General features: G+C 39.7%; 1 protein-coding gene across 12 annotated transcripts in view; it reads right to left on the reverse strand.

Moving 5' to 3' along the window:
• The window catches only part of PKP4 (plakophilin 4), a 252,543-nt gene that overhangs the window by 78,068 nt on the left and 152,321 nt on the right, over positions 1–22,154 (reverse strand). For all 12 annotated transcript variants that reach the window (XM_059704374.1, XM_059704372.1, XM_059704377.1 and 9 more), the window contains one exon: positions 6,587–6,621. In XM_059704374.1, coding sequence (XP_059560357.1) covers positions 6,587–6,621 — 35 coding nt within the window. The remainder of the gene's footprint in view (positions 1–6,586; positions 6,622–22,154) is intronic.

A 22,154-nucleotide genomic window follows, 5' to 3' on the forward strand; every position in this document is an offset into this window, starting at 1 on the left:
CAATGGAACTGCTATTTTTACAAACTTTTAAACACCCCAGCGCTGAGGTAAGACTCCACTTCTTGATTCTGACTCTGCTTTTAGACTGTGGGACATGTACAAAAAATCCTTAGGCATGCCTCGACTTTCACGATCAGGATCACGGAGCTTGGGCATGGCGGCTCCTGGGTCCCAGGGGTGCTGCCTTGCCTGCAACCCAGTTTTCTGATCGCGATCACCGGTTGGGGGGTGGGCAAAGGCGGCCCCCTGGTTCTTGCCTGCCACCTGGGTTTCTGATCACCGTTCTTCTGTCCTTCCCCTTTCGCCTCCCATCATTGCACCTACGTATGCAAATTAACCGCCATCTTTCTTGGCAGTTAATTTGCATATCACCTGGATTAGCCAATGGGAAGCGTAGCGAAGGTACTGTCAATTACCGTTTGTCCTTTCTTAGATAGGATTCTTAACTACCTCAAACTTTAGTGGAACATAAGAGACTGTACAGACACATAAATTGTTAAAAAATATGAAGATGAAAAAAATGCACATTTAATAAAAAATTAAGGAACACTGAGATAACATTCCCTCTTCACCCCTTTTTAGCAGAATATACGTAAAACACACAAAAATTAATGGTTATAAAAAATGCAAGGCTAAGAAAAAGACAAAGCCAAAACAAAAAGCGACAAGCCTTCTTCTTTATAAAAGACAAAAGGAAGATCATTATGTTTTTAGACAGTATGTATGCAGTCCTGATAAGCTAGAAAATACAGAATAATGAAGTGAGAAGGCCCACAGGAAGGCAAGGTAACAACGGAGCATAAATGGGTCAGACCAACTTTATTATTTCTAAGGAAGCATCTCAGTCTTCTTCCCAACCAGCCTGGGAAAATAAAATGTTTTGTAAAATAAGACAATTCTTTCCCAGGAGTTGGGGAAGCTACTTCTTGGAGCATCTAAACTTAAAAAGCTTTGGCTTGTTTTCATTTTTATGTTTTTACTTTCAAACAGCTTACTATCCCTAGTACAGGTTAAAAAACAAGCAACCAACCAACCAACCAACCAACAAACCAACCAGAAAAAAACAAGCATTTCTGATTCTGTTGAACTGAATAAAAAAGAAATGAAAATCTTTTCTGCCTAGGGCATCCTGAGCTCTTAGAAAATGACTCTGCAGGAATTAGCTGTATAAAAACAAAATTCAGCAGCTGGTCTCCTTTTCTGGCACTTCCACAGACTGTAACATTCTGACAACACCTGAGTAGGCAGGGAGCTCTCCCAGGTAGTGAGAGATCAAACCACTGCTAGGCTAACAGCTCACATTGCTGAAAAGCTTTCAAAGTGCTAAACTTTTCAGGTCAAATTTATAATAAAAAAGGTAGAACAATTGTTTGCAAGTATGTGCAAAATATTAAAGAAATATGAGGAACAATAACAGACATTCAATCTTTGGTCCTTTTGTGTAATCTATTCTTATTTAGGAAACCAAGAAAATTGAAGAAAGATGTTTCTTTTGTCAAGACCTAGACAAAGACAAAGTAGACTGAAGACCTTGTAACTATTTTGTTTCTTTACATTTAAGCCACCCTGCCTCTCTCAGAGTAGGACTGCCAAATTTAAAACAGGATGGTTTTCATATTGCATTCAGTATCTTTGTGTGCAAACTGGTAATGAGAAGACAACAGTTAAACTCTACAATAAAAGTAGCAGCAAAACTGTCATTTAGCCCATTATTTACTTACAATCAAACTTCTAGAGGGCATCAATAACTATTTAGAAAAATATGAAATAAATCAATTTACTCTTTTATTCATACAATGAAATTTCAGTTTTCTACCATATTATAGCTTATTGCCATGGCTGAAAAGCAGGCACATCTAAAATAAAACCTTCAAAATAATAACAATAACAATCTTACCTAATAATAGACAAACATGCAAACTGACCGTACCTTTGCTACGCCCCAAGCCATGCCCACCAGCCAATCAGAGTGACTATATGCAAATTAACCCAACCAAGATGGCGTCCAGCAGCCACGGAGCTGGAGCAAGCAGGAGACTTGGTTGCCCCAATGATGGAGGCCCTAGATACCTGCTTCCAGTCACCATGGCCACGGAGCAGGAGCGAATAAAAACAAAAACAAAAAAAGAAAAGGCTGGGAGCTTCGGTAGCCGGGGGGGCTTGGGCAGTCTAAAGGCAGCCATCAGTCCCTCACCAAGGCTGGCCAGGCACCCCAGTGGGGACCCCCACCCTGAAGGGGGTGTGACCAGCTGCAAACAGCCATCAGCCCTTTACCCAGGGTGGCCAGGCACCCAAGCGGGACCCCCACCCTGATCCGGGACACCCTTCAGGGCAAACCAGTCAGCCTCCACCGTGCACCAGACCTCTATTCTATATAATAAAAGGGTAATATGCAAATTGACCCTAACAGCAGAAAGACTGGGAATGACTGGTCACTGTGACCCACACTGACCACCAGGGGGCAGACGCTCAATGCAGGAACTGCCCCTTGGTGGTCAGTGCGTTCCCACAGGGGGAGCTCTGCTCAGCCACAAGCCAGGCTGATAGCTGCCAGCACAGCAGTGGTGGTGGGAGCCTCTCCTGCCTCCTTAGCAGCACTAAAGTTGTCCAACTATAGCTTAGGTCTGCTCCCTGCTGGCAAGTGGACATCCCCCGAGGGCTGCCGGGCTGCCAAAGGGATGTCTGACTGCCAGCTTGGTCCCGATCCCCCCAGAGAGCGGGCCTAAGCCAGCAGGTGGACATCCTTTGAGGGGTCCCAGACTGCAAGAGGGCATAGGCTGGGCTGAGGGACCCCCCCCCCCAAGTGCACAAATTTTAGTGTAGTGGGCCTCTAGTCCTATATAGTTAAAACCTAATATGCAAATCGACCAAATGGCAGAACAACCGGTGGAATGACCAGTCGCTATGATGTGCACTGACCACCAGGGGGCAGATGCTCAACACAGAAGCTACCCCCAGCCTGCAGGCCCCAGGCCAGCCAAGGCAGGTGCCAGTGGGGGCCCCTGATTGCTCCACTAGTCACCCTGCAGAGGGAGGTGACTGGTGGTGGTGGCAGGAGACAGGGCCGGCTGGCAAGCAGGTGGCGGTGGGGGGCAGGGCTGACGAGTGGGCGGTGCCAGGCCGGCCAAGGTGGGTGTCAGCAGCCCCCCCCCCCCAATCACCCCGCCAGTCGCCCCACAGATTGGCCCTGATTGCCAGCCAAGCCTAGGGACCCTACCCATGCATGAATTTCGTGCATCGGGCCTCTAATAACAAATAACTAGTTAAGATAACAGAAAGTTAAATAAGTATCAGTTGTGATTGCTGTGTTTGGAGGTTAATATACTTCCCCCTCCACACCAAAAGAAAAAAGCATAAGTAAATGTAATACCTCCCAGGTCTGAATATGAGTTTGGGCAAGAGTACACTCTGACAAAAGGCATGAAGCACAGTTATTAGGTGTGATTTGGGTGAGGCAGATGAATTACTGGAGCTGTATTTCCCTAACATTAAAGTATCTGGGGAGCTGTTTGTGTGTGTGTAATATTTACATATATAACATATTTTATTGATCTATATTTAGTGCATTAGTAAATTGTGAAGGTGGTGGTCAAATGACTGAAGCTGAGTAAATGTATTAAAGGGTAGAAGAGGTAGAAAGAGTGCCTAGTGCTCAACTATCTCATGGCCCAGCATGTGTCTTCATAATTGAAGGTCATGCTCTCTATATGTAAATCAACACAATTATGCACTGTGCCTCCTGGCTTTTTGGTAGTTAAAAATCTACACCTGTCACTCCCGCTCAATTCAGCATGGCAGACTGCTGTGGGTTAGGAGGAGGACAACACGGAAAAGCCAGGGCGTTTCTGCAGCTCTACTTGAGGCAACATTCTGGTGAGGCTGTATCTCCTTCGTGGTTTCAGTTAATGCTGGAAAACGCCCCCTGCCCCACCTCCAAACCACCAAGCCCTTTGCACTTGCAATCCTAGAAATGGTAGCAGCTTCCATTAATATGATTAACCTCTTGGGTGCTTCATCATGCTGTTCAACTCTCCGAAACCTTCCAACCCACCACACTTTCTTAACTATAACTTGCCTGTATCAAATCCCTATATTCAGCTATGGCAACAGCTCAGTTTTCCTGACGGCCCTGGAGGATACAGCTATTATCCTTGGGCTACAGAGAACTCTCACCTGTCAAACACTAACCCTTCAATAGAAAGGGGCAATACAGAGGTACTTTAATATTTTGTAGATAATTAGAAATATAAATGATGACACTAATGAGAGAATATGAGAGGATCAACCTCATATCCCTTAAGGGAGGGAGAATACAATCTTTTTCAGGCAAGCAACTTGGTTACAGTTATTAAGAGCCTTGAAAAATTTTCATATACATTAAATAATTTTCTTCTTAAAAAGCTAGCTTAAGCTCTAACCGGTTTGGCTCAGTGGATAGAGCGTCAGCCTGCGGACTGAAGGGTCTCAGGTTCGATTCCAGTCACGGGCATGTACCTTGGTTGCAGGCACATCCCCAGGAGGGGGTGTGCAGGAGGCAGCTGATCGATGTTTCCCTCTCATCAACATTTCTAACTCTCTATCCCTCTCCCTTCCTCTCTGTAAAAAAATCAATAAAATATATTTTGAAAAAATCTAGCTTAAGGTAAATCAAAGATGCAGATATAATTTTATATACAGGGATGTTTACCACAATGTTATGAGAATGAAAAATTAGAAACCTGAAGATAATGTATATACTTAATAGTTTTTCTTTAAAGCATCCCCCCAGCCCCAAATTGTAGGTGTACACAGTATATACGTTCACTGAAGAGGTCAAGGATACTTGATTTAAACATGGACACTATGTGCAAGACAGCTATTAAAGGCTCTCAAGAAACAGTTTTGGAATAAATTAATGATGCAGTATTAAAGATGAACTAACAGAAGAAATTTATATTAAATGGTAAAGTTTCACCAAAGCCAATTAACAAATGCAGTATGGTGTGCCTAGCATTTTTCTTTAAACTGAATTTTTCAAGTCACTTTTTAATAGTTCATAGCTCTGAAGAATGTTTGTCAGGTGACTTTCTGCTCAAAGGAATTTCAGTGGCTCCCCCAAAACCTGCAAGAGAGAGTTCAACATCCCTGGTATTTGCAGATCTCTATAATTTGACCCATTGTGGCTGTCTAGTCTTTGCACATCTTATCATCTCCCAAACCAGTTTTAAATGTTTCCAAGTGACATTTCTGCTCTCTCTTCTGCTGCCTAATGACAACGCTCTCTTTACGTCAGGCCCTGAGTTCCAGGCCCATCTTGTCTGCAAAGCTCTCTCAGAGGCAGGTTGTATGTTTATAACTATGCTTCCCACATAATACTTAGTTGGCAATTAACCACATATCATTTCATGGCATGCCCTGTATTGAACCGCTCTTTGTAAGTCTCATTAGATAACTTTTCACATGTCTCTGCCTACTCGAGGGTTTGCGCAAACACTACAGTTCTTGGAAATAGCGCCTTGATAAACAGCAGAGTGCCTTGTATGCACTGTAAGTAACACAAGACTGCTGGCACCAGGGTCAGGCAGATACCAGGCATTTGGTGACCTGAGTCTTAAGCAATTCAAGCCTTGTTTAAAAACTGCCAAAGTATTTAGATATCAAAGCCGATTCTAGGATGTATACATCCTTTACATTATAAGCTCCTGGCAGGTGAGGACATATGTGTGTTGTGCCTATCACTGTCTGACCAGCAATGTGTACAGTACTAGGTCCATGATGTGACTGCTCAATAAACATTCAATGAATGAAAGCTAAGACATTAAATATTTCTGGAAGTGGCAGATGCTCTTCTCAATTCATCTTTTGTATGAGGTGAATTTAGGGTAAAACTGAAAAATAAAAAGAAGCTTCCAGACTACATGAGAAGCTATCAGATATTCTACATAAAGAAAATGACCATTTCAGGTAACTCTTCTGAGTATGAGAAACACTGTGTAAGAAAAAACCTTGACTTATACAAATAGTTAGCCAACTTGCCCAGATTATACAATAACCTTTGTGAGGGAATCTCCTGTGTTTCCTTATGATAAAATTTTCGGCCCTGACCGGTTTGGCTCAGTGGATGGAGCGTCGGCCTGCGGACCAAAGGGTCCTGAGTTCCATTCTGGTCAAGGGCATGTACCTTGGTTGCTGGCACATCCCCAGTGGGGGATGTGCAGGAGGCAGCTGATCAATGTTCCTCGCTCATAGATGTTTCTAACTCTCTATCCCTCTCCCTTCCTCTCTGTAAAAAATCAATAAAATATATTTAAAAATATTTTTTCCGGTTATTGGGTTATTAACAGTGTTGATGTCCAATGCTGTAACCTTATTTTCTTTACCATTGACATATTCAAATCTATTCAATTATTTTTTTATAAATTAAGCATATTAAAAATTATTATTTCAAAGCAAAATAGCTCATTATTGTTACAATTAAAGGATTTGCTTGCTTGGCTTTTTAGTAAGAGGTGGTAAATCAAAAAGCATGCTATGAAACTATTTGTGTGTGTGTGTGCGCGTGCACACAAAACATAATAAAGATTTTTTATATGATAAAAACTCATACCTGCTGATCTCCAAGGAAATGACTTTTCAGTTGAGCTAGAGAAAAAGAAGGGGGAAAAAACATTTACTTCCTTCGTCATGAAATTTAACTGTGGACCCATTTTACATATACACATTTAATTTTCACATTTAATTACATGAAGCATAAAAATCTGAAACAAAATTTAAAATTACTCTTTCAACTAAGGTAAATATTTAACCTTCTCCATTAATTTGAGACAAAATTGTATGTCTACTTGGAAATTAAGGCAAATAAAGTGACATAAGATTCTCCTTGGATAAGACAAATAGACTAGCAAAAGTACATATGGTAATCATGCTATTTACTGTATATGATATACTATGTTGCTTTTTGTGATAACATGCAAATTCCACATACATACAAAAGAACCAAAAAATCTGTTAAGAACGTCATTTCTTTTACTTATGTTCCAAAGAAGCCCTAGATACAATAGACACAAACGTTAAGGGGGTCAGTTTGACCCACTGAACTGACCCCTATGAAATTTAAACCATAAAATTTTATATAAAAAATATAAGGTTCTACAAGCCAGGAGAAATTTTTAACTATATATTTTTCTTGGTTTATACCCATTTGAAAACATATCTGAGTCCCTCTGCTTCCCCCACCCCTGCCATCAATATAGGAAAGCATGGTATGAAGGGGACAGTGTGGCAGGAACAAGAGGCTGGATTATTAAGCATTTACTAAATGCTTGATTACTGGTACTTCACATATATTACCTACTTTATACTACTCAGAACAACCTTAGGGATAGGTAGATTATCTGTGTTTTACAGATAAAGTAACTGGACAAAGACTTGTTATATACCTGGAAGAGCTGGGATTCAAATCCAGGATGGTCTGATCCCTAGGTCAGGGCTTCTCATCACTGTGCTGTATGCTAGAACAGCCTGTGACCCCATTTTTGCATTAACACATACATACATACATACAATATGCCTAGAAAGAAGTCTAAAAAAGTAAAAACCAAAGTAGTAAGCAGTTATCTCTGTGGGGCACAATTAAAAGAATTTTTCTTTTAAACACTTGCACTTTTTTTTTGAAATCAGAATAAAACACATATTGAAGTATTTTCATGGCGTTGACTAAATTTAAGGAAAAGGTGTGTGACTTTGGGCTTAAGGAAACACTATAAAATAAAGGACTTGGAACAGAGGAAGGGAACAATCCTTTCAATGCAATAGTTCTAAGATTTTAATTTCTTTTAGCCCCTGGCTACCCTCCCCATGTCACTAAGTGGTTACTAGAACTCTTGCTGGTTAAAAACTGGAGGTTGAGTAAGAACTCCCTCAACTTCAATTCTGTGAGTGATTTGCCTTTTCTTCACCAGAGGCACAGCAGGCCACATTCCAGGGCCTTGAAATTAGCTGCAAGCAGGGAGCATGCTCCCAAAGAATGGAGTCAATCAGCTAATGCTAATCTTCAGCACTTCAGTGAGGTCCCTTATCTGATGCACTCCTGAATTCCATAGGACTGATGAGATGGAAAAAAGGTGAAAATCTGGTCAACTACCAGTAAGGGCACATTTGTCCTGCTCCTGAGGGCACTTTATCTTTGATTCTAACAGTGGCTCCTTACACCTAATTTCAACTTCTCTGGAATCTTTGTCTTTTAGTTCTATTATCTAAAGTAGTTTTCTAGCACAGAGGTTGGTATTTATTCAACTGTGTCCCCATCAAGATGTTCACATTTTTTTGCCAATACTAAAATACATGATGAATTAAACTGCCATCCAGAAATGATTAATATGTCAAGTTTCTTAGAAATATCATGAAAGTCTACTAACTATCTTCTGAGTTTAAAACTTACATTAACTTTAATGAAACATCTCTGCAAGACTTTTTAATCTCGAAATTATAGATCATAGGATATAATTCATGGTAATTGATCCAACTGGGCAAAGGCTGTTTCTCTTTTGCTCGTCTTTGTGCCGAGTACCTAGTATATTGCAGGTGCTTGATATATATTGTTCTTGTAACACAAATTATAAAAAAGTAATACCGAGTACTTCATTGTTCTGAAAGATCAGGTATAAAAAAATCAGTTATTACGTTGCTTAAGCAAGTCACCTTATTCTCCTCTACTGAAGGCAGGAAATTCCAGTAGCCTCATTGTGTCACAAGCAGGCAAACAGCATTTTTCTGCTGAAAGGCCTCTTGTCACCAATAAGGCATTCCCAAGTGAAGGCAATGGAAAGCCTCAGTTCATATTATCTTCCCCTACTCTAAGTTAGATACAAGATAAAAATCATTAGGAAACTGAGCTAATATTATGATTAAAAATAAGCAAAAGTGTCATGGTATATTTTGATGACTATACAGAGGTGGATAAAGGTAGGTTTAGTTATTTGTATGAAAAATAATACAATACAGGCACCGTGCCCACAATGACTCCATCCCATTCCCTTTATTTCTCATCTTGTATTAATAAACACAAGAATAAACTCTTTTTTATGTAATCACAAGTGTAAACCTCCTTTTGCTGACCCCTTATATTCAGCCCAATTGTCTTCACACTAACCCTACAGGTCTGTTAAAACTGGTCATTGCTCTAGCCAGTTTGGCTCAGTGTATAGAGCATTGGCCTGTGGGCCAAAGGGTCCCGGGTTCGAGTTCGATTCCGGTCAAGAGGCACATACTTCAGTTGCAGACTCCTCCCCAACCCTGGCTCATGCAGGAGGCAACCAACTGATGTGTTTCTCTCACATCAATATTTCTCTCTGTCTTTCCCTCTCTCTTCCACTCTCTAAAAATCAATGGAAAAATATCCTCGGGTGAGGATTTAAAAAAAGTAAAAATAAAACTGGTCATTATATATACCATTTAGAACAAACTATTTCTTTTAGAATCACTCACTTCAAATGATTCGCAATTGTTCACTATTCTGGAATTCGGAGATCAGACAATAAATATGTGCAATTTTGAAATGTTAAGTCATGGACTGTAACTTGCTTTTAAAAAGTTTTGAATTTTTTTAAAAACTGAATTTATTGGGGTGATGTTGGTTCACAAAACCATGCAAGTTTGAAGTGTACAACTCAATGAAGCATCATCTGCGCACTGCATTGTGCGCCTACAGCTCTAAGCAAAGTCACTTCCGTCCTCATTTTCCCCTTTTGCCCACCTCCACCTACTCCCACACCCCCTTCCTTCCAGCTACCACCACACTGTTGTCTGTGGTTGATGTGTGTGTATGTATGTATATGTGTGTGTACACACACACACACACACACACACACACATATCACATTTTGTTTTATTTTTGCTTAATCCCTCTGGTTAATTAAGTCACTGAATATAACCTGCTTTTATTAGATTTAGGGGCAACTCCCTATTAGAAAGGCTTCTTCCCTGTCTCCCTCTAACCATCTATTCCTCGAAACACTTCCCCAACTTTTATTCAATGTCTACAATGTGTCTATGGGCACCGTGCCCACAATGACTCCATCCCATTCCCTTCATTTCTCATCTGAAGATGCCAAGTAGCTTGTGTTCAGGAGCTTCCAGTGGAATGTGAAATACATTTTCAAATACAAAAACTGAATCATACATAATAACTTAGTTTCAGTGGGAAGATGTATTCACATTTTCCAATAACTTAATTATCAACAACCTTCTAGAATGAAATCCATTCATAAATGAAGTTGGGTACTGTCTAATCAGTGAACAGCAATTAAAAGCAAATTAATTGGCAAATTAATAAATCAAGGCTATTCACATTTTAATGTAAACAATGTTCGTTTTTGGGAAGATGCATGCCTTCATAGCATTACATGAAAATAGGTAGTAAATAAAGCCTTTTCAAAATTTAGTTATTGACTATTCACAATCAATCACAATAGCAACAAAAACAAAAGCTCTTCCTCCAAATTCACAATCATCCCAGGACCAAGGCTCCTCTCTGTACTCTCTTTATCGTGGAATCAGACCCTGGACAATTGTCTATTAGATGAAGACTGGTTTCCTTCTTCCTAAGAAAGGACCACTTGATCTCAGCAATCAGGAAAAGTGAAACCATGACGTGACAACATACTCATAATCAAAGTTTATTATTTCTATGTGTTATGGTTTAAAATTGTCCTGAAAATGGTACATAATACGTCCATAACTTGAACTAAGCAAAGCATTATAAATGGGAGAGGGCAAAGAGACTCTTTTCATATTTATTAACTAGAGGCCCAGTGCACGAAATTCGTACACTAAGTAGGGTCCTTAGCAGCTGCCAGCTAGGTACTCAATCCGGCTGCCTGCCACAGCCAGCAGGGCCCCCCCATCCCCACCCCAGTTGAACTCCCAGACAAACTCCTAGTGGAGGGGACAATTTGCATACTATGCTTTTATTATATAGGATAAAGAAAGGGCACCTGAATTAAAAATGTCTTTCATGTAAGATGCAGCTGCCCTGACCCACCAGCAGCAGAGCCTAAGGTTCCTTTCCCACAGTGGTGATGAATGTGTGCCAATCCAGCTGTACCCTAAACCAAATCACTTGTGTGGCCAACAGAAGGAGCAAACAAAACAGCTATAGGGAGGTAGGCCTGATACTGCATGGAACACAGGAAAGAACAAAGGCTCAGTTTGAACATATATTCCCTCTCAATGACACTTCGCCTAAAAAAACTGGCTATGGTCACAAAATGTGCTTTCATACTTTTAGTCTTTAAAAAAATCACACGCAACAGGGACAGCAAAGTGTGGTCTAGCAGGTCGATCTGGTTTCCATGGGCTGCTGGCAAGTGTAGAGTACAATGTATAACCAGTCACTGTGGGGGCCATTTGTGATCTCATTACTGGCTCTACTTTGTTCTCACCCTTGCTTTCTTCATTCCACTTTTCCCTTATGCTACTCTACCATATTTTTGAACCCTTAGAATGTCGTCCCAATATGCCAAGGTTGCAGGTTCAATCCCTGGTCAGGGCACATACAAGAATCATCTATGAATGCATAAATAAGTGGAATAACAAACTGATCTCTCTCTCTCTCTCTCTCTCTCTCTCTCTCTCTCTCTCTCTCTCAAAATCAATCAATACATTAAAAAATTGAAGGAAAAAAACACAGCAATTTAAAATAAATTCCAGGAAAAGGTAAGATATAAATAAATAGTATGAGCAGTCTCCTAAAGAGAAAATTATGTATTTGAGCACAGCAAAAACATGAAAGGAACAGGAAATTCTAGATAAGAGCCCTTTCAACAATTCAAGTAACTTTCATAGGGATTGGAGGTGAACACATTTTAGATGATGTTAAATATTCTTTGACAAAAGCATTTTGTGTTAGTGCTTTGAATCCATGAATAAAAGATCCAGAAGACCATATGGGAAGGGGAAGATCAAAAAGGATATAGTACTAGACAAAAATGAGACAAATAGTTCCCTGTGGTGTCTCCATAAATTATACAGGAAGCATGACTTCTGTTTAAGCCCATCCCACAAAAGGTTTTCCAACCAGTCAAAGTAGAAATTAGAATAGAAGTGTTTTCTAACATTTCAGTTGACATTTGAAAGAGTGAAAGTAACTGAGATGAAAATAGTAAAATGGCTAAACACAACAGCAGACTCTCTTTCCTAAGTATCCTGCATAACTCAGGACATTATTTATGCAAAGGTCAGCCTTAGAATATAGACTACTGCAAATTATATGCGTCCTTGGCCTACAAAATGTTATTGTTTCCCTCATTTCTATTCTTCCAAAACCAACCAAAGGTGAAGAAAACAGAAAGAAAAATAATTTTTTAAAAAATTTAAAATAAAGAAGACACACGAACGTGCATTTTTTTTTCTTTCTAAAAGAAATGTATAAAACAATTCAAATCTTCACTTTTAAATAAAGCTAGCGCTGGGAAGGAGACGGGCAGGGGTCCTTTCTTCTCTTTGCTTTACGTGAGACGGAGCCCAGGACTGAGCTGTTGAGATACCCTGGCTAGAATCCAAACCCTTAAAATTTCATCATTATGAATAGCTTTATGATGCATGCAATTTCATTTTGTACATTATTTAGAATTTAAAGTGCTTTGAAAAGTCTAAGTAAATATTTCCTTAAAATAAATTTTAAGATATCACATGCTTAAATTTTTTATTAAACTCGTACTCCCTTGATTTATCCTGTTCAGATACTCAAAAGCAAAAGCTTTATTGACATTCAATTATTTGATATTCATGTAAAGGCACTATCAAATTTAGTGTGTTTAAAAGTGAAATTACCTAGCCCCCGCCAGATGGCTCAGTTGTTTGGAGCATCATCCCATACACAGAAAGGTTGTGTGTTGGATTCCCAGTCAGGGCACATACCCAAGTTTCGGGTTTGATCCCTGGTCAGGGTGTGTACTGGAAGCACCCATCGGTGTTTTTCTCTCTGGTTTTTCCTCTCTCTCCTTTCCACTTTCTAAAATCATTAAGCATATCCTCGGGTGAGGATTAAAAAAATATATAAAAATATAAAAATGCTATTACCCAGAGTAAGAATTTACTTTTATAAACAATAGAGTTTCTTAAACTTGAGAAAAATTTTATTCTCATTTTGAGTGTAAAAACCAAGAACATAATATATTTCTTAAATTTCTGCTTTGATTTTGAAGGAAATTATCTTTCTCAAGGTGTAACAGCATTTTCAGGTCTTGATTCATGGACAAGCATCATAAAACAGCAGTTTTAGTGAGGAAGGAGGAATGGATTCACAAGTGGGCCAGAGTATAGACCCAGGGTCATCAATAACTGTCCTGGAAAAAAGAATGGATACATATAAGGATACAGTCAACATTTGGCATAGCATAATGCTATATTTCTAAGTATTAAGAAGTACGGGCTCTCGGAAAGTGGTTTTAGAATGCTTCAAATCTCTCCCCAACACTCCCGTGGATACATAATCTGTCCCACGTTTTCTTACTACCATTGTTCCCTTCTCTTCTCTATTTATCATCAACACAAATGTGTACATTTTCCAAACTACTGAATAGGGGAATGAAAAGAAAAGAGACTGAAAGAATAAATGAGAAAGAATGATAATAATGATAATGGAGGAACAGGGTAAAGTCTCTCAAAACCACATTTTTGAGGCATAACAGGATCCGTAAACACTATTCAGTGGTTGAACAGGCACCCTCCATGGCAACTAGACTAGGGAAGTGGTTGGAAAATTGCTTTAAATTCCCAGATTTAAGGTCCAGTATTCTTTGGAGAGACATGAAAAGAGGAACAATGGTTTGTAATGAGAAAAGTGGTTGATCAACTTTATCTCTCTTCCCCCTGTTGCTCCTTCTCCCAGTCATTGCCACCATGAGCTAACATTATTGATGGGAAAGGCATTATTGGGGTATATGGAGCATACTGTGTAGCTTCACAATTTATTCAATTTAAATGATTTTTATCTAAACTATTGAAAAGAAGATCCATCACTCAGATTAAGAAATATAACAATCTTCATTCCATAAAAGTGAAATAAATTTTAACTATAGTTTCAGTCAGAAAACTAAGAATCAAATCATTTAGCATTTAAAAATATTTTTTACACAGCATTTAAGTGTGCAGAAGCACACACATATATAGAAAAGAGAACAGTATCGGGAACCCCCATGTATTCAGTACTCAGCTTTAACAAAAGTGAAAACGTGGTCACACATATTTCACTGTATCTTCACCCACTAAGTACTCTGCATTAGAAGATTTTGAAGTAAACTGCAGACATCTCATCACTTCATAACATCTTACCAATAAATAACATTACCACATGCATAAGTAACAGCAAAATTCTTAATATCAACAACTATCTAGTCAGTATTAAAATTCCTTGTTTCAATTTTTAAAAACAGTTGGTTTGTTTGAATCAAGATCAAACAAAGCTCCACACATTGTATTTGTTGCTGTCTTTAAAAATCTGTTTTAATGTACAGTTTCATAAATGTCAGCTCATAGGAAATACAGAGACAGAAGAACATGTTACATATCATTATTCTGATACATTAGCTAGATCCAGTCCATCAGGAATTCTATAGGGCAAGTGAAATAATTCCACATTAAAAAAAAAAAAAGTGAGAAAAAAGGAGGATGGTTGAGCAATTTTGGGGAAAGAATGTGTCATAGGTGATGTCATGTACTTTCCAGTGTATCATATCAGGAAGCACTAACTGCTGGTTGTCTCCTGTTAGGTGACACTAACATAGGGAGACCAGTGGTTTCACATGCTGTGAGCCTGATCCACTCACTGTAGAGTTTCCCAACATCTTTTTAGCTAACAATTTTAGAAATGGCGATCACTGATCTAGACACATTATTTTGTTAGTAGTTGCAAAATTCACCCAAGAGTTTAACTTCTGGACTTATTCTTAATATGTTACTCTAGTCAATAATATAATTTCTACCTTTGTGTTTATGTTCATATGGAATATAATAAAATACTGTTGCACTTAACGATTACAAATAAGTTTTTACTGAAAAAGTATTTTCCTGATTCAGAAAACAGATTTTGTACTGCCTACGCACTGATGCTTATATCATGGTTAAGGTAACTTGAACTTTCTCTGGGGCTCAAATAGCACCATTATTGAAAATGTAACTAAAGAGGGTCTGTGGTAGATTAACCTTTAATTGGCATGTTCTGAAGCAGAGACCACACATCACAGGCTCCTAGAATAATTGGCTGTTTTTTGTTCCTTTCCAATTAAGTAAAAAAGACTAAAAGAAATTAACACACACATATTCTCTAAAGACATTCCTCCTTAGATTATAAGCAGTTTATTAATGCAAACCAAATGTTGTATCTAAACTATCTGACTGTGGTTAAAATGTACAGTTGTTTAATATAAGATTTTTTTTTTTTAGCTGTGAAAATCTATAGCCTACAGGCTTTTTCTCCTGCCAGTTTTAGAGTGCTTTTCGCCATATTTAATTGTGGAATAACACAATAGCTGAGTAGAAAAATCTATGCAAGAAACAGATTAGATTGATTTGTTATTAAATAGATTGTGAAGCCTTAGGGAGGACAGCTATAATAACAATTCAGTCACTACAGAGCCTGGCGAATTAGTCAGTTGTTTTTTATCCCCCTTGGCAGATGTGCCATGTTCATTTTTACAGCAGCTGATTAACTGCTGCAAATGTACTCATAGATGGCTCTCACTTTTAGGCAATCACATTTCAAATTTCCCTTTCTATACATCACGGGTTTAGAGCTCTACAAGTAGTAGTTCTCTGAAAGGTTAAGGAGAATGTGAACTTAACATCAACCTTCCTTTATTTCACGATGGAGGTTACAGTGATTAGGTGAAGGAATGGTAAACCTTCCCCCTTAAAATAATGAACTGGAGAATATGTTTTTCAAATTGTTTTCCAAAATCTCTGAATTAATATCTACTTGACTTCTTGTAACATGTTTGTGTAGATTGAGAACAGAAATAGTAGCCACTACAGACGCCACAAAGGAGAGACAGAATAATGGTGGTGGAGATCGGACTGGGACCAAGGGGTTTTACAATGGTCCCTGTTTAGTAAGCATGGTTTTGTACAGACTGTGTCTATTTGGGGTGGTAGAGTTAAGTGAGGTGAAATTTTCTTAAAACACTTACTGACATTCCAGGGGAAAATCAATAGAAGAGCACTATTTTTAGGGGAAAATATCATCCTCATGTTAAATTCATGTATGCAATAATTAAAACCAAAGCAAACTAAAACACAAAAACCCCCACCAAAATGGAAACCCTACTAAACAGAAGATAATGGGCACAAAACATCTAGCACAAGTGTCTGCTATGCAATAGGTGCTCAATGGCTATTGTTCTCTTCCCCTGTAATATAATTATAAACAAGTATTTCACCTAAGGATATGAGAAACAAAGACACCAAGATAAGGCTTCCTGGGAAAGTCAGGACAGATAATGTAATCTGATCAACACAGCGCTCTTCACAAAATTAAAAATAATAAAATGCTGACATATATTTATGCTGCTACTAAGGTATTTGTCATTTTGCTAGTTATGCATAATGAGCTCTTCTGCAAAACTGGAAATTTCTAGGCTTTTGTATCTTTGTATCTCTATAATAAAGAATAGGCATTATTATTTATTGAGTAAATTTAGAAGATATCACAAACATTTGCAGAGGTAAGAAAAAACAGAGTCACTCAAGGAAATGTGAAAATAGAAAGTACTGTTAGTATATTAGTATCATTTGTTTGGGCTTTCACTTACCCTAAGTTGCAGATCTAGATAATTTAGTATCTATTATATATCATATATAGAAGGTTGTTTCTTTTACATACTTGTCATAATACTAAAATATTTTCATTCTAAAAATAGATTAATATGGTATATTTTGTGTTGTGATATACTGTACTATTTTAAGATAAACATCCCAGAGTTATTTCAGTTAAAAATAAACAAAAACAAACTAATGATAGAACCAAAAAGAATAAGCAAGATTACTCATTCATCTAATGAACAAAATGGAACTGGAGCTGGAGAAACCAAGATGGCGGCATAGGTTAACGCCGAAGATTGCTGCCTCGAACAACCACTTCAGAGATATAACTAAAGGACAGAACAGACATCATCCAGAACCACAGGAAGGCTGGCTGAGTGGAAATTCTACAACTAGGAGGAAAGAGAATATCATACCCAGACTCAGAGGAGGCGCAGTGCTGAAGTGAAAAACTCAGGTGCAGAGTGCGCGAGTGGAGCGGGCTGGCGGCGGAGGGCGCGGTTGTTGTTTTCAATCGGGAGGGAGTTTCAGACTCTGAGCTCCAGTTCCGGGCGAGTCTCTGGGGACCCAGACTCAAACGGGAGAAGCGGGACTGTCTGGCTTCGGTCGGAACTCGAAGGCAGCTTTCTCTCCGAGATTTGCAGCGGTTGCTGGGACTCTGAGAGGCAGAGCCCCTAGGGACGGAACTGAGAGCAGCCATAACTGCTCGCTCTGCCCGCCCTGTAGATCCCCGGGGACCCGCCCCGCCCAAGCCCGGCGCAGAACCATTTGCCGGATAGCCTCAGGCAAATGCTAGATTAGCACCGCCCTAGAGATCCAGCACAGAAGCTCTCCCACTGCAGACACAGCTGACTCTCATAGCCAGTTAGCCTGGAGGTCAAATCACCCCTGGTATTACCGACAACAATCAAGGCTTAACTACAAGACTGCGCACAAAGACCACTAGGGGGGTGCACCAAGAAAAGATAAAAAAATGCGGAGACAAAGAAACAGGACGCAAATGTCAGAAATGGAAGATATAGAGCTCAAAACCACACTTTTAAGGTCTCTCAAGAACTGTCTAGAAGCTGCCGATAAACTTAGTAAGGCCCTCGAAAAGACTGGTGAGACCGCCGATAAATGTAGTGAGATCCTCAAGAAATCTAATGAGACCCTCGATGTTGTGATAAAGAACCAACTAGAAATTAAGCATACACTGACTGAAATAAAGAATATTATACAGACACCCAACAGCGGACCAGAGGAGCGCAAGAATAAAGTCAAAGATTCAAAACGCGAAGAAGCAAAAAACACCCAACTGGAAAAGCAAAATGAAAAAAGAATCCAAAAATACGAAGATAGTGTAAGGAGCCTCTGGGACAGCTTCAAGCGTAACAACATCAGAATTATAGGGGTGCCAGAAGAAGAGAGAGAGCAAGATATTGAAAACCTATTTGAAGAAATAATGACAGAAAACTTCCCCCACCTGGTGAAAGAAATAAACTTACAGGTCCAGGAAGCGCAGAGAACCCCAAACAAAAGGAATCCAAAGAGGACCACACCAAGACACATCATAATTAAAATGCCAAAAGCAAAAGACAAAGAGAGAATCTTAAAAGCAGAAAGAGAAAGAAACCCAGTTACCTACAAGGGAATACCCATACGACTGTCTGTCAGCTGATTTCTCAACAGAGACATTGCAGGCCAGAAGGGAATGGCAAGAAATATTCAAAGTGATGAATACCAAGAACCTACAACCAAGATTACTTTATCCAGCAAAGCTATCATTCAGAATGGAAGGTCAGATAAAGAGCTTCACAGATAAGGAAAAGCTAAAGGAGTTCATCACCACCAAACCAGTATTATATGAAATGCTGAAAGGTATCCTTTAAGAAGAAGAAGAAGAAAAAGGTAAAGATACAAATTATGAACAAATATGCATCTATCAACAAGTGAATCTAAGAATCAAGTGAATAAATAATCTGGTGATCATAATAGAATCAGGGACATAGAAAGGGAATGGACTGACTATTCTTGGGGGGTAAAGGGGTGTGGGAGATGCAGGAAGAGACTGGACAAAAATCGTGCACCTATGGAAGAGGACAGTGGGTGGGGAGTGAGGGTGGAGGATGGGGCGGGAACTGGGAGGAGGGGAGTTATGGGGGGGAAAAAGAGGAACAAATGTAATAATCTGAACAATAAAGATTTAATTAAAAAAAATGGAACTGGAAGTATGGATACATGGAACAGACTGGCTAGTAACTGAGGGGATGGGAGTGAGGCTGAGTGGCTAGTAACTGAGGGGATGGGAGTGAGGGTGAGTGGATAAAGAAGGTAAAGGGATTAGCTAAAGGATATATATGCATATCCCATGGATATGGATAACAGTTTGGTGAAGGCCAATGGAGAGGGAGGGGGAGAGTGGAGGGGAAATGGAGGTGGACAAAGGAGAGAAAAAAGGGAAATACTTGTAAAAATGTCAACATTAAAAATTGTATATAATAAAAGGCTAACATGCAAATTGTCCCCTCCACCCAGAGATCGACAAGGAGTTTGACCAGGGGCAGGGCCAGCTGGCCAGCCACCAGTGGTCTTTCCCCCCTGCCTGATTGGTCTCTCCACCCATGCACGAATTCATGCACTGGGGCTCTAGTTTTTAATAAAAAAATGAGAAGACAAGCATAGACTGAGAGAAAATATATGCAAAAGACATTAGATAAGGACTTATCAAAAATATACAAAGAATCATTAAAATGGAACAATAATGAACAACTCTATTAAAAAGTGGACCAAAGACCTGAACAGACACCTTACCAAAGAAGATATACAAATGGTAAATAAGCATATGAAAGTTACAAATTAAAACAATGAGATACCACTATACACCTATTAGAATGCCCAAAATCCAAAACACTGACAAGTATTGACAAGGATGTGTAGCAACAGTAACTCTCATTCTCTGCCAATGGGAATGTAAAATCATAGAGCCACTTTGGAAGACAGTTTGGTGGTTTCTTATAAATTAAATATACTCTTACTATATGATCCAGCAGTCAAACTCCTTGGTATTTACCCAAAGGAGGTGAAAACTATCCTATTTAATAAAAGGGTAATATGCAAATCGAATGAATGATGGAACGACTGGTCGCTATGACGGGCACTGACCACCAGAGGGAGTGCCACTCAGCCAGAAGCCAGGCTAACGACTCATGGCTTACCACTGGTGAATGCAGCGGTGGTGGCAGAGCCTTTCCCACCTCTGCCACAGTGCTGAGTATGTCCGAGGGCTCCAGGACTGCGAGAGGGCACAGGTTGGGCTGAGGGATCCCCCCGAGTGCATGAATCTTGTGTACCAGGCCTCTAGTATCCACATAAAAGCCTATGTTAAGAAAAATGGCGGCAGAGTAGGAGGATGCTGCACGGACATGCTCCCAGGAACAAGCTGGAATTACAACTGAAATACACAAAGGCTTCCTAAATAATCAATTGAAAACTCACAGGAGAGAACCCTGATAACCAAGGACCGAAGGTGGAGACCGCAGAGACTGGTAGGAGGGAAGGAGGCTCGAAAGGGCTGGCTAGGCACCCACAGACGGCAGCTGAAGTCCTGGAGAAACATCTCAGCTATGGGGGGGTGCCACTGAGAACTCTGGGATCTAATCCCAAAGCTGGGCTCCCCAAACTGAGGAGGGTAGCCACATAACATCTAGCTGTAAAAAGCAGTGGGGTACTGTCTGCCAGGGAGTGGCAGCTGAAAGTTCGGGCACCCTCTTAAAGAGCCAATGCACAAAAATTCCCTGTGGAGCCACCCACCTTGTAGTCTTACAGAGGGAGGGTGAAGTGGACTGCCTGGAGCTGTGAGAGCAGAACCCAGAACTGGGGACTCGGGGGATAGAGCTCAGAAGGCAGAAACCCCAAGTTTCCTGGACTGAGTCATTCCCTTACAAAGTGGAGGACATCCTTCCCACAAAGACATCTGTCTTCCCTGGGGAGCAGACAGTTGACACACCCTACTGGAAAACACCTTGCCCTGAGGCCACTTAAGAAATTAAAAGTAACAATTAGCCTCCAGGCAGAAGCAACTGCCCCACTCTGTTGAAAAAACTCTCTCCACACCTGAGGATGATTGCCTGGGGGTAATTCAAGTTGGAATCCTATTAGTCTATAGACAGAGGTGGTCTCTGGAGGCTTTGAGTCTTAGCCTGATCCAATTAGTCAGAAACAGCCTTTAACACTGTCCTGCACTAGAGATTGAGGTATAAAGGATCTACCTAAAACATAGTCACAAATCCACACAGACAACCAAAATGAGGAAACAAAGAAACAACCCCCAAATGAAAAAACTAGTGAATTCTCCAGAAGAACAGATAAATGAAGCAGAGATAAGAAATTATCTGAAACGGAGTTCAGAGTAATGACGTTAAAAATGCTCAATAGTATGAAAAAAGATATAGTAATTATGAAAAAAGAACAGTCTGAGATAAAGAATGAGATAACACAAATAACATAACAATATTAGAATGGTAGGTGTGCCAGAAGAGACAGAAAGGGAGAAAGTAATAGAGGTGTTTGAAGAAATAATGGGCCCTAACTGGTTTGGCTCAGTAGATAGAGTGTTGGCCTGCGGACAAAGGGTCCCAGGTTCGATTCCAGTGAAGGGCATGTATCTTGGTTGTGGGCACGTCCCCGGTGTGGGGTGTGCAGGAGACAGCTGATCAATGTTTCTAACTCTCTATCCCTCTCCCTTCCTCTCTGTAAAAAACCAATAAAATATATTTTAAAAAGAATAAAGAAATAATGGTATAAAACTTCCCTAACCTGGTAAAGAAAAAAGTCACACAAGTTCAGGAGGCACAGAGAACCCCAAACAAGAAGAACCCAAACAGACCCACACCTAGCCACATCATAATTAAAATGCCAAAAATTAAAGAAAAAGAGAGAATCTTAAAGGCAGCAAGAGAAAAGAAAACTGTAATATACAAAGGAGTTCCAATAAGGCTGACACCTGATTTCTCATCAGAAACTCTATAAGCAAGAAGGGAATGGCATGAAGTACTCAAGGTAATGGAAAGCAAGGAACTGAGACCAAGATTACTATATTCAGCAAGGCTATCATTCAAAATAGATGGTCAAATAAAGAGCTTCCCAGAACAAAAAAAACCCACAAAAGGCTAAACGAGTTCATCATCACCAAGCCAGCATTACAAGAAATGCTAAAGAGATTGATGAGAAAAAGAAACAGAGAGAGAAACCTAGCCATACAGAATTAAAATGGCTATAAATAAATACCTCTCAATAATAACCCTAAATGTAAATGGCTTAAATGTTCCAATCAAAAGGTGTAGGGTAGCTGAATGGATACAAAAACATGACCCAAC

This window comes from Myotis daubentonii, chromosome 7, assembly GCF_963259705.1.
Source record: "Myotis daubentonii chromosome 7, mMyoDau2.1, whole genome shotgun sequence".
In the NCBI taxonomy this organism is placed as follows: Eukaryota; Metazoa; Chordata; class Mammalia; order Chiroptera; family Vespertilionidae; genus Myotis; species Myotis daubentonii.